This window comes from Cercospora beticola, chromosome 5 (genome assembly GCF_033473495.1).
Source record: "Cercospora beticola chromosome 5, complete sequence".
NCBI classification, from domain to species: domain Eukaryota; kingdom Fungi; phylum Ascomycota; class Dothideomycetes; order Mycosphaerellales; family Mycosphaerellaceae; genus Cercospora; species Cercospora beticola.
Genome location: NC_088939.1, coordinates 2,431,747 through 2,444,124, shown reverse-complemented (window position 1 = coordinate 2,444,124; position 12,378 = coordinate 2,431,747). Strand labels below are relative to the sequence as shown.

At 54.0% G+C, this 12,378-nt stretch overlaps 6 protein-coding genes across 6 annotated transcripts; 3 read left to right on the top strand and 3 right to left on the bottom strand.

Moving 5' to 3' along the window:
- Positions 1-1,305: 1,305 nt before the first annotated feature.
- On the top strand, positions 1,306-3,368 carry RHO25_008206 (uncharacterized protein; the record flags this gene model as incomplete). Its single annotated transcript, XM_023600348.2, has 2 exons — positions 1,306-1,446; positions 1,506-3,368. The coding sequence occupies 2 exons, from the start codon at positions 1,306-1,308 to the stop codon at positions 3,366-3,368; spliced, it is 2,004 nt and encodes a 667-aa protein (XP_023449182.1).
- A 125-nt stretch (positions 3,369-3,493) lies between these two features.
- On the bottom strand, positions 3,494-5,677 carry RHO25_008205 (uncharacterized protein; the record flags this gene model as incomplete). The annotated part of the gene is made up of 1 exon (XM_023600347.1): positions 3,494-5,677. One exon carries the CDS (start codon positions 5,675-5,677, stop codon positions 3,494-3,496), a length of 2,184 nt encoding a protein of 727 aa, XP_023449694.1.
- An 840-nt stretch (positions 5,678-6,517) lies between these two features.
- RHO25_008204 (uncharacterized protein) lies at positions 6,518-7,807 on the bottom strand (the record flags this gene model as incomplete). The annotated part of the gene is made up of 1 exon (XM_023600346.2): positions 6,518-7,807. One exon carries the CDS (start codon positions 7,805-7,807, stop codon positions 6,518-6,520), a length of 1,290 nt encoding a protein of 429 aa, XP_023448823.1.
- A 529-nt stretch (positions 7,808-8,336) lies between these two features.
- RHO25_008203 (uncharacterized protein) lies at positions 8,337-9,353 on the top strand (the record flags this gene model as incomplete). Its single annotated transcript, XM_023600345.2, has 1 exon — positions 8,337-9,353. One exon carries the CDS (start codon positions 8,337-8,339, stop codon positions 9,351-9,353), a length of 1,017 nt encoding a protein of 338 aa, XP_023449695.1.
- Positions 9,354-9,732: 379 nt separating this feature from the next.
- On the bottom strand, positions 9,733-10,431 carry RHO25_008202 (uncharacterized protein; the record flags this gene model as incomplete). Its single annotated transcript, XM_023600344.2, has 1 exon — positions 9,733-10,431. The coding sequence occupies one exon, from the start codon at positions 10,429-10,431 to the stop codon at positions 9,733-9,735; it is 699 nt and encodes a 232-aa protein (XP_023449346.1).
- A 1,472-nt stretch (positions 10,432-11,903) lies between these two features.
- RHO25_008201 (uncharacterized protein) lies at positions 11,904-12,167 on the top strand (the record flags this gene model as incomplete). The annotated part of the gene is made up of 1 exon (XM_065603041.1): positions 11,904-12,167. One exon carries the CDS (start codon positions 11,904-11,906, stop codon positions 12,165-12,167), a length of 264 nt encoding a protein of 87 aa, XP_065459113.1.
- Positions 12,168-12,378: the final 211 nt, after the last annotated feature.

Below are 12,378 nucleotides of genomic sequence, written 5' to 3'. Positions count from 1 at the left end.
GGTGAATGGAAACGGTGGATCTATTGCCGATTTCTTTGACGCACTGTTGCACAGATTGTCTGCTAGATGCAAAGGTAGGCTCAACCAAGTCGCGAAAAAGTTCATCCTGCCTGTGAAGTGGTCGGCCAAGGCTCATGGCACGCCACGAGTCTTGACCTCCTGAGCGGCCGCGGACAGAAGGAGCACATGATATGGGCAGCCGCAAGGCTCTTACGGGTGCAGGACCATTGTTGCCAGAGGGGAAAAGGCTCATAGTATCCCCACGGGCGGTTCTGCTTCGTCGGCGAGCACAGCTTCGAGCTTCACGGTTTTCCACGCTGGGGAGTGGTCCGTCGTGCTTCGTGGAAGATCTTGAAGCAGTTTGCGACTGCTCGAGTCTCTGCAGGTTTCTGGATGGGCATGCCACAAAAGGCATACCGCGCTGTTATTCCCCTCAGGAACGGTGGCGCGGCGCATGCTGGGCGTTGTGCTGCCTATGTATGGCCAAGGCAGTAATGCTCTGAGCCAATTCATCAGTAACCGACGGCGTTTGCTGTGTCTTCCGAATGTCATCTGCGTGAAAGTACAGAGTGTCCATGATGGCAGTGGAGGAAACTGGAAAACTGTGCAATTCTCGAGACGAATATGTAGGAAAGGATGAGCCGGACAACTGAAGCAAGCACGTTCCACGCGCCAAGACATGTCAGACAAGGATTTGTTCCTGTCCACTGTTCGCGGCAATTGCCACCGAACACCGAAGCTCTTCACTCGTTTATTGCCGCACTGCACTTCGCCTCATCAGACTGCTCGGCTGGCCAGTATTCCTATTACCGCGGTGGCACAGTCGTTGGCACATTCAAGCATCGCCGCACGCGTCACTGCACCTTGCACGAAAAATGTGCTGGTACTGGCACCCCCTGGTATGGCTCGGATCGGGCAGTGTGCTGATTGTGCGCCTCTTCACTGGTTGTTTGAAAGAAGAAGTTACAATATCCATTTGATCCAGCCGTGACTTCCGTGGTAATCCAATCCTCGTCAGCCTTTCTTTCATACATTCTTCACATCGGATTGGTCCTTTCGAAATGCGTTGCTGCAGCCGGCCCAAGAGCATGGCCCGCACCGACTTCACTTGGCTGTGGGGCGAGCCTGTTGACCTTCCGCAATAGATCTCTCAGGCCCGCTCCCTGCCGCGATGTGGCAGGGTAGCACATGCTTGCGTGCATGGACTGCACCCAGTGGAAGAGGAGACAGTACATATGAAAAGGAAGAGCACCAGTATGATATGCGCTCTGTGAACAGTTCCATTGCGTCCGTCTTTAGCCCAACATGTCGTTGCTGCTAAAACGCACAGCTCTTGTGCTGTTTGCACTTCTGTCGCCGACCACGGCTCAGTTTCCAGCAAAGCCAATTGGCGTGAAAGTCTTGGAGTCGCGTTTCGGCGAGGGCATTACCATCAGCTACAAAGAGGTACAATCACATGACGAGTGTAAAGCAGTGAGAGCAGCACTGATACTCCTGTTTCTTAGAATGACATCTGTGAGACCACGCCGGGCGTGCGATCTTACTCGGGACATGTACATCTGCCTCCAGGAACTGCAGCACTCGGCCAAGGACAGGACTATCCCATCAATACCTTTTTCTGGTTCTTCGAAGCACGAAATGATCCAATCAATGCCCCACTCTCCATATGGCTCAACGGTGGCCCAGGTAGCTCTAGCATGTTCGGCCTGTTCGCTGAGAACGGACCATGCTTTGTCAACGCCGACTCAAATTCTACCCGATTGGCAGAGTGGAGTTGGAACAACGAAGTAAACATGTTGTACCTCGACCAGCCAGTCCAAGTTGGCTTCTCCTACGACACTCTGCAGAATGTGACGAGGAACTTGATCAACAACACTGTGACATTACTCAACGAGACAGACCCTGTACCGCCGCAAAACACCACCCTTCTTACGGGCACTTTTCCCAGTCGTATCTGGGAGAACACAGCGTTTGGATCTCAGAATGGTGCTATTTCTGCATGGCACTTCGCACAAGCCTGGTTTCAAGAATTCCCGGGTTACCAACCTAATGACACTCGGGTCAGTCTGGCCGCTCAATCGTACGGTGGTAGATATGGGCCGGCAATGATGGCGTTCTTCGAAGAGCAGAATCAGCGCATAGAGAATGGCACCTGGGAAGGCACCGAGGGCGAGCAATTCATTATCCATCTCGACACACTCATGATGATATCTGGCTGCATCGACCGCTATGTTCAATGGCCATACTATCCGGAGATGGCGTTTCGAGGCAATGGCTACGGTATCGAAGCCGTGAATGAGACGATCTACAACAACATGACTGCATCAGTACCCGAATGTTTGCAGAAAATCCAAGACTGTCGCGACATCGCTGCGATCTCTGACCCCGGGAATCTTGGTATCAACACTACCGTAAACGAGATTTGCGAGGAGGCCGAAACGTGGTGCACACGATATGTGCGCGATCCCTACCTCGATTATTCTGGACTCAACTACTACGACATCTCTACTGTGACTCCAGCGCCGTTCCCAGCGCCTTTCCATGAGGGTTTCTTGAATCGTGAATGGGTTCAAGCTGAGCTCGGAGTGCCACTCAACTGGACTGGCAGTAGCCCACAAGCCTCTCGTGCTTATCGAAGCATTGGTGACTATCCTCGTGACTCATGGCTCGATGATCTCGGCTTTCTACTCGACAATGGAATCAAAGTGTCGATTGTTCACGGAGATCTTGATTTCGCCTGTCCTTGGAACAGCGGAGATGCCGTTGCGAAAGCGATCAACTGGACTGGTTCAGCGGGATATGCTGAAGCACAGTACGCCGACATCCAGACCAACGGTTCTTACGTCGGCGGGCTTGTCCGACAATATGGCAATCTGTCCTTCGTTCGCACGTACCAGGCTGGCCACGAAATCCCAGCATACCAACCAGAAACCGCGTACAAAGTCTTTACGCGGGCATTGTTTAATCTCGATCTGGCGACGGGTCTGGAGTCGACGGCGGGAAATTATACAAGCACAGGACGCAATGATCCATATGTTCAGTTGGAGCCTACGGGTCAGAAATTGACATACTGTTACACATACGCGCCTTCCGACACATGCCAGCCAGAGCAGATCGAAACGCTCGTGAATGGTACGGCTGAGATCTGTAACTGGATTGTGGTCGATGCGAACTCGACACTGTTGTTTCCTGAAGTGATTGCGAAGTGTCGAGCTGAGTGGGACCAGCAAGGAGACCAAGGTACCAATGCAAACCAGACTGCCTCGAGCGGACCAGCGATCTACACTGGCATAGCATCAACGCTGTCAGGAAATCAGCTCGCCTGGTTGAGCTCTGCTCTGGCACTACTTTTCCTGATGCTCGGCTAACCACCACACCTGACACACATCAAAGGCTCACAAAAATTACGACGGCACGGAAGCAAATACAGACACCACAGATCGATTTCCATCACATCAATAGATAAACTCATACCATCATCTCTCCGCACAAATCACTCACTCAAATCCCTCTCCCCCAAAACAAAACAGCACCAAATCCTCTCCTCCCCATCCTCTCCACCAGCCATGGGCACAATTCTCAAAACCTGCCTCATCCTCCCACCTTTCTCCCAAAAAACCTCAATCTTAAAACTCTCCTTCTCGCGCGCCCGTTTCGCCACAGAAGTGACAATACCCCTCTGAAACATCCTCGCGGCCTGCGACTCTCCAATTTTCTCTCCCGCTTGCGAGCCTCGAGGGTCGGTATACCAGTCTTCGAAGATCCTACGAGAGCAGTGGGGGATTTTGATGGTGTGTGGCATGATTCCATCTGCATGGTATGATGTTGGGCGGAGGATGAGGAGGTCGTGGTGTTGGTCTGCGAGGCGAGAAAGATGGATGAGGAGGTCGTGGGTGCAAGGGGAGGCAGTCTCGGATGAGAGGTTGTGGAGGACGGAGACTGCAGTCTCGATCATGGAGGCGATTTGATCGCGGGCTTGGAGATCGTCTGCTATGGCCAGCCAGTCGATCAATGAAGAGTTGGAGCTGAGGATGCTGGAGCGAACGTCGGGTGTGATGCTGGAAGGACGTTTTGTTACTGTGGTCGTGGCAGTGGGAGAAGCACAGATGCCGATGTCTTCCACGAGGATTGAGGTTCCCTCTGCGAGTTCTGAAAGTGCTGCTTTGGCGATGCGTTCTGTCACGTCGATTTCGGCGGAGAGGATGGAGGCTTGTTTCCCGGATTTGCGGTCGACGATCTGGTTGACGCATGTTAAGAATACTCGCACATTTGCGTTGGCCGAAGAAGCCGGTGCGACGCGGAGCGAGCATTCGACTTCGCTGCTGTCTGGTGCTGTGAGGAAGGTGCGGCTCCCCAATGCGCTTTTATGAACAATAGATGCAAATTTCGCAGGAGTGCCATAGATCTTGGGATCGCAGATCAGGATTCCTCCTGAAGTCCTAGGCGCATGAGTGATTTCACGCTTTGCCTGCTCAAGATGAGGGTCTTCGAGTGAATATCGAGGTGGCTGGGCTCCATCGTTCAGAGGGGGTGAATCTGTATTCTGTCGAGAATATAAGCTGGAAGCGGAAGTAAGCGTTGGCAAAGACACATCGCTGAACGATGATACAATGCTGTCACTGTCAGGAACTCCCTCCAAATCGAACCAGTCCTTTGACAAGTGTTTGCGTACGAGCTTCGACTGAGCAAGCGCTACGACAAGCTTGTCAAGCTGTTCGGGTGTGATCTGGATAGCCGCCTGTCGAGGACTTTGTTCCTGCTCCAGTGTATCCTCTGGCTTGTCTTTGACATCCCCATGCTTCGCCTCTGCCTCATCGAGAGATTGTCCAACGAATATGGCGCTCGGAGGCCGTGTAAGCGAAGCCGCAACAGTAGCTCTCGGAGTAGGCAAATCATCTTCACTCTCTCCACCAAACTCCAACGGCAACGTCGGACTATTCAACGGACTCGACAAGAAAATCCTCGTAGAATTCACATCCGTTGGCGTGAAATAAATCTCTCTGCTTCCTGATGACCCTGTCTTCTTCCTGCGAGGCTGATCCGTAACTGACGAGGTACTGAGATTCCGCTTGTGAGACTCAGTATCAATCTGCAATTCAGCACCTTCGTTGCGACCAGCCTGAGGATTCTGAGGAACCTGCGGAACCTGTGGAAGAGCCCGATGCGAATACTCCAGCACTCCAACTTTATGCCTAACCGTATCCGAGCGAATAATACCAGTCTTGATCGCAGCCGTGATCCTCTCATCTATGTTCCCAGGAGAATCCGGTGAATAAGTCACAGGTTGTAGAATTTCGACAGTAGTCTGCTCCATTTCAATGGGAAGAATAGGCCGGAGATGGTCCGGAAAGTCGATAGAAGAAACGCTACCGCGAGAAGCATGTGGTGACTGAGTGAAGATGTCCGTGTCTGCAGGCTCTTTTGGCGAGACCTCGTCCTTCTCACTGCCCAGATTCGTGCTTGGTGTGAACCGCACTGTCTTGCGCATGGCTGAACTGCGTTTGAGCTGGGTCTTTGTCTCGTTTGCATCTCTGATTTGCTTCTGTTGCTGCTGCTGCTGCTGCTGCTGCTGCTGATGCTGTAATTTCGTCTGGATGCTGAGTGGTTTTCGACGTAGGGTCGGCGCACCTTCGTGCAGCTGGCCTCCAGTCACGGCAAAGTCTCTACTCTTCGACATTCTGTCTCCTCGTCACAGGGAGCAGCTCCTCGAACAATGTCTTACTTGTGTACTTGTGTCTCTGACGCCTGACCTGCAGTGCTATAGCAAAAACAGCAATGGTCTCAGACCTGGAGTAAGCAAAGCGAGCTGTTCATATGCAAAAATGGAATAACAGATGCAAATCTAACTGAAAGTGAGGCTTGTGCAGGCATACCTCAACTCTTGTGATAGCCAACTCGAGTCCGTTGTCCATAACTTCAATGTTAGTGGCGCGGGACATGATGCGCCCATGTCAAAGAAAAAATCCAGGAACTAAGAAGGAGAATAGAAACAGAGACAAAGGTGAGACTAGTGACTGCACAAAGAATGATACAACCCCTCGGGCCCGATGCTGATTCTCATGAGTGTTTTCATCATACCGTATGTGTCGGCTGTATTTCATACTCAAGATGATCTCTTTCCCAGACCATGCTCCAAAGCGCCATCGCTGCATGCTAAAGAACGCTGTGAACTAGCGAATAGTCGCGTTGTGGTGACTGTGTGTGCCTAATCCAGGCTCGGTGAGGGCGAGACTGCTTCGAGCGCTTCCAACAGAATTTCGTCCATCTCGCGATCGAATTCATCGATTTCCTCCTCAGCAGGCTGGCGAGGATGGCCGTGTGTGCGCATTTCCATGTTGATAACATGCTCAGATTGACCTGGTACAAAGCACCGGGACTCGCCACTGAGGAAGGTACCTTGATGAACATGCACGGGCTCCATCTGCCCGAATGTGATACTTTCTCTTCCGAAGCTGTCGTCACATAGACCTGCCCGAGCGTGGCCGCATTTGCTGCAGAATAATCCGCTGTCACGGCTCTATTGTGTAAGAAGATATTCGACTGCGCCTTGAACGCTGCCGCCGCTTCTCCGTAGGGCTGCAACATTCCTGTCGAAGTCGTAAAAACCCATGTCGTTCAGCGATCGCAGTTGGTTCTCGTACCGCTCCTCTGGAGGCCTTGTATCCGCAGGAGCTTGTGGCTCTTGACCTGCACCTCCGAAATTGCCAAATCCACCTAGGCCGCCGAAAGGATTGAAGCCTGCTTCTCCGGCACCACCAGCCCCACCGACACCACCGCCGGCTCCACCGCCAAAGGCCTGCATCATTTGCTGCATTGCTTCAGGATTCTGCATGAGCTGTTGCGTCATTTGTGCCAGCGGATTGCTCCCACCCTGACCGCCGCCAAATCCCGCAAAAGGGTTTGGCGGGTTTGCCGCATTTGAGTTGGGTGCGGCGCCGCCTGCAGCAGCACCAGGAAACAGTGCAGCAAATGGATTGGCCGGCGCGTTTCCAGGTTGTCCAGGTTGTCCAGGCTGCGCGTCCGCGTTTGCGCCCGCATCAGCATTGGCACCACGCTCTGTAGTGTCCGTCTGTCCTGGCATGGGGAAAGCACCCTCTCCGCCTGCTCCGTTTCCTCCCATGGCTCGCTGCATTTGCATCTGCATGCGGATCATTTCTGGGTTGAACATGAGTCGTCGCAGTTCAGGGTTCTCGATGGCGGCGCGAGCCATAGGATTGTCTCGGATCATGGGGTTATTGCGCAGCATATTCACAACGGCGGGGTTGTTCATAGCCTCATTCATCTGTTGAGCAAAGTTGGGATCTTCCAGCATACGCAGCATTGCATCGGGACTTGAAGGTGCGCCCATGCCACCATCGGCGCCGAACATTTCTGCGCCTGGCAGGCCGTGAAAGCCAGCGTATCGTGCACCCGTGATTTGAGCGAGAGGATCGCCCGCCCCAGTACCAGCTGCTATGTTGGTAGGCACGTTCGACGCAGGCTGGCCAGCTCCCGGCGGCACTGAAGCTGCTCCGCCCTGATTTGCGGGGGCCTGGCGCGCGTTGCTCGCAGCACTCTTGACAAGGTGGACAGTGTTGCCATCCTTGATCTTGTAGGTTGCCAATGTGTCGGCGTCCTTGAGCACGCGGCCGCTGTAGATGAGGCGTTGGCGCTCGGCCGGTGTGTCAGCATACTCTGCCGATGATAGCTTCTCCTTCAATTCGGCGACTGTGGTGGTGGCAGGCAGGGTCAGGGCAATCTTGGAGTCGGACGAAGACTTGACGTTGAACGTGACCTGCACATCGCTATCGGTGTTACTGTCGGCCATGGCGGCCTCGTAGAGGTGCTGATAGCAGGTAGCGGGCGGGCTGGTTCGGCGGCTTTAATAATGTGAGCGGATGAGCGGGGTGGTCGAAGGTCGGCGGTGGTGGTGTTGTGTTGTCTGCGGCGTCTGGTATATCACGATTGCAGGGTTGACTTGTAGCAGGCAAAGACGAGCAAGACCGAGCGCAGTAGCAGGAGCAGCAGGAGGCTGAAGGCAGCGGCGCAGTCGCGGTTGTTGAGTGAGCAAGCAGCGACTGCAATGGAAGCGAATAGTCAACTATGACGATGGTCCTCTGCGTGCCACAAGTCGAACCCAGACCCTGGAGGACCACAGCCACTTCTGCCACCAACTCTCGCTTTGCTTGACTCGGCGGCGGCTCCTCTATCATCCACAGCACGCCTTGATCAGCCGAGGTTTGTTGTATCGCTTGTTGAACAACAACCAAGGTCCCAGGTAAGCACCATTGCACCATTTCTCAACCAGCTCTACACTCTCTCTTCTCTCACATCCACCATCTATCCCACCACACACCATGAAAGCCATCCAAGTCAAAGAATACGTCCAAGGCCCCCTCGACCTCCGCGTCTCAGAGATTCCCGATCCCACTCCCTCGCCCGAACAATACGTGATAGCCGTCAAAGCTTGCGCAACAAACTTCTTCGACCTCCTCCAAATTCGCGGGAGATACCAACATCAGCCTCCTCTCCCCTGGGTCTCTGGCGCAGAATTCTCCGGTGTGATTCTCAAGACACCAACCTCATCTGCCAAACGGCCTCCCAAATTCAATGTCGGAGACCGTGTGTTCGGCTCCGGACAAGGAGGCTACGCGTACAAAGTCTGCGCATTAGAATCTCAATTGCAGCCGATTCCCCAAGGATGGAGTTTCTATGATGCTGCGGGGTTGTTTGTCACAATGCCAACATCGTATGCTGCTCTCGTCACTCGCGCAAATATCAAGAAAGGAGATTGGGTCCTTGTACACGCTGCTGCGGGAGGAGTAGGTCTCGCTGCCGTGCAAATCGCCAAAGCATTTGGCGCAACAGTCGTCGCTACTGCTGGAACAGACGAGAAACTTGAAGTCGCGAAACGTTTCGGAGCAGACTACGGCGTCAACTATCGGGACGAGTCATGGCCGCAAAAGGTTCTAGAACTCACGCCGAAGAAACGAGGTGTGGACATTGTTTACGATCCTGTGGGTTTGATCGATAAGTCTCAAAAGTGCATTTCATGGAATGGTCGTTTGCTTGTTATTGGCTTTGCTGGAGGACCCATTGAGAAGATGGCTACGAATCGCATTCTGTTGAAGAACATCTCCGTCGTGGGTCTGCATTGGGGTGCGTATGCTAAGAATGAGCCCGAGAAGATCCCAGAGGTCTGGAACGGGTTGCAAGAGTTGTTTGTGTCGAAGAAGGTGCGTGCTACGAATTACACGGACAAGGAGTACAAGGGCTTGGAGTCAGTACCAGCGGCGTTGCAGGCATTGGGAGGGAGAGAAACGTGGGGCAAGGTCGTGGTAGATCTGCCAGAGACGAAGGAGAGTAAGCTTTAGATCGACATCGACGGTAGCTTTTCAATCTATCCTCGAGGTGTAGACCATTGGCTTTACGATAAACATGACAATGAGATGTGAAGAATGCGACGTTTCCACTGTACAAGAGCGTTTGCTCTGCATTGCTATACTTTGCTCCAGTATTTCTACTGTATGCTTCATGTCGTGCTGTCGTCCACGAGCTTATCTGTGCTTTACCACAGGCTGTGCCAATATCAGCCACATTGGCCCATGCCTCGCCTTCAAAAAATGTGTAGCGGGCTTCCCATTCTTTTTCCCTTCCAAGCGCCTTCGCTAAAGAGACGAATATACAATCATATGCGCTTTCGCTGGGTATCATGTCACACAAAATCAAACAACCACTCTTCGTGCATCCGTCTTACTCTTCTTCGCTCCTTACTCTCCTGTGCTTGACTTCCTTCTTCTGTCTCACGGCTTTGCTGACTCGCGCTCCCCCAGCAGTCTTGAGATCCGAAGTCCGTCGATAGTCCATTCTCGACCTCTGGACAGCCAGTGAAGATCGTCGAGAAGTGGCAGCGCTCAAGCCGCTTCCGCTGTCGTAGCCCTCGTCGTCGTTCATCGTTTCCACCGATCGTTTGGTCGATTCAGACGATGTCGAAGAGCCCACAACGTTGCAATGCTCTTTGCTGTCCACCATTCGCGATACTAGTGCCGCAATGTCTTTCGCATGCGCAGTGGAGCAGAGTAGCCTGGTATTGACCTGTCGTGCCATTCGTCTTGTTGGGGAATGTGATCGTTGTGGTAACGTCCTCGTCCTGGACATTGGATAGGAGTATTCCTCAGTCACTCCTGGGATCTCCCACCCGGCATCGTCGCCGTCCATGTTTGCGTATGCTTCGCATGAGTCGTAGCATATTTGCGAGTCGTGTCGTAGCCTCGAGGATGCAAAGCTGACTGCAAGATCGGTGACCGAGAAGCGTGGAGGTGGGTAGGCTGTTGTCGTGTCTGCTGTGCAGGGCGATACTGATCGCGAAGTGTCCCGTGTAGAGAGAGTGAAGTCGGAGCTCAGGGAGGGTGACCTGGGCGTGTCGAAGGTGAAGTTCTCGTCGAAGAGCATCGTGATCGAAGCGTGCTAGTCCTTTCCAAGTCCGGAAGGATCGCTGTGCAGTGAGCCGTCGGAGACCGAGATATGTGTAATGGTCGATCGCTCGATGAGGTGGCACGAGGCACAAATGCGAAAGCGTGGTGCGATGCTAGGAGGTGGTGCGCGCTGGGGAACCAAGCAGTGCCGCGGGGAGGAGCGGTCTTGGACAAGTACTGTAGGTTCTGGTGTGGTGGTGACGGGAGTGGGGGAAGGTGATAGAGTAAGTACGACCAAGACACTTGGCTCGGCGAGATCTATGGGCAAGATCTAGGCGACGGCGGCGGCGGCCAACAGCGACACATTCCTTGGGCCTAGCAGCCGCAATCCATGTGCCGCGCGTGTAAGGCTGATGAGAGGTGGGTTGGGCAAATGGCGTGCGGGCTAGATGGCGAACGGTCTGGATGCGCGCCCCGGTCGGGAGGTGCCAGGCACGCACGAAAACGCTGTCGCCAGAATTGCCACGAGAGAAGGGCCGACGACACAACAACTTGCAACTGCTTTATCAACCGCACGGGCACGCCTCTCCAGCCAAAAGCAACGTGGCGCTGGTCCTCCAGCAGGCGCTCATCGTGCTGCTGCCGTTGCACGCGCGATCTGGCCGCGCTGGACTCGACGTTCCAAAGCGCTGGGCGCTCCGCCCTTGCAGCGCATGCGAGGAACATCGGCCAATTGATCGCCTTTGAGCGGGGCAAAAAGATACCAGAAGCAGCACGAGATCGTCACGCTGCATGTCGTGCAGGCACTCGAACACTTCTCGAAGAACTCTCCTGCCGCGTCACCCGGCTTGAGCCGAGTGCAATATATTCTCCCCTCACGCTTCGCCGTCGCACACGCCAAACTCCTGCTGGCGATGAGGTTGAGATGACGCTCCGTGTAACATGGCCTCCGCAGCCATCGTTGCACCAAGTCGCCATTGACATCGCCCATCCGCGAGGGTCAAAGAAACACGACGACGACGAGTGCTTTTCGGGCCGGCCAGCAGCCCGGGCTATCACGCCGAGAACAGCCCCGGTCGCGGATCTTCACCCGTCACGTCGTCGTGCTTCTTTCCTCCTGCACTGCTCCAATACCAGCCCCTCTGCCAATCTGGCCGGCGTCAGCAACACATCCACCGGGTGACCACATCCACGACTTAATCACTTCAAAGCCTTGATGATTCGAAATGAGACTGACGCAACGTGGCCTGCTGAACTCGTTGGAGAGGAGCTTAGCAGTGCAACACATGCGCTTAGCCATGGCGTGCAGTATCCAAGATCTGGACTTCTCCATGGCATCTGGGCACACCTAGGAAACCTGCATTGCCCAGGTTCTGCAACTCTACAGTAGCCACAGGAGTAGGCCCTCTTAACACGTGCTTCCTCTGCCGGCAGATCGGTCCAACTGCGAACGTGTTTACTTCGCCACACTGTGCATGGGCATCAGTACGACGTTACACTGACACAACCATGTCGCGCAACCCCACCAACAACCAGACGACCACCGTCCCTCCCCACAGCGCCGTCTCGTCTCCGTTCTTCGAGCCCGCGAGGCCCGCTCGCATTCCGGAGATGCGAGACACTGTGGCTTGGGACGAGGTCGCGCCAGCCGTCATGCTGCTTTGCCAAGGCCGCGATTATCCGGACCTCCAACCTATAGGGATCACATTGTGGCTGAATGTTTTGCAGTTCTTGATGGAGACTGCTATAGTCCGAGCTGCGAACGATCGATAGACAACACTTGGCGGACGTCAGGCTGTGCGACGACATATTTTCTGATGCTGCAGTTATCACTTACACGATCTCGTATGGTATGATTTATGACCACCTTCAAATGTGCAGCTGGTCTGCTCGGCACAAATTGCACACTCTTGACATCGCATAACGGCCCCCGACCGTTGGAGTTCTGGAACTTGTGGTGGCTCAGGCCTGGATGCCGCCTCCT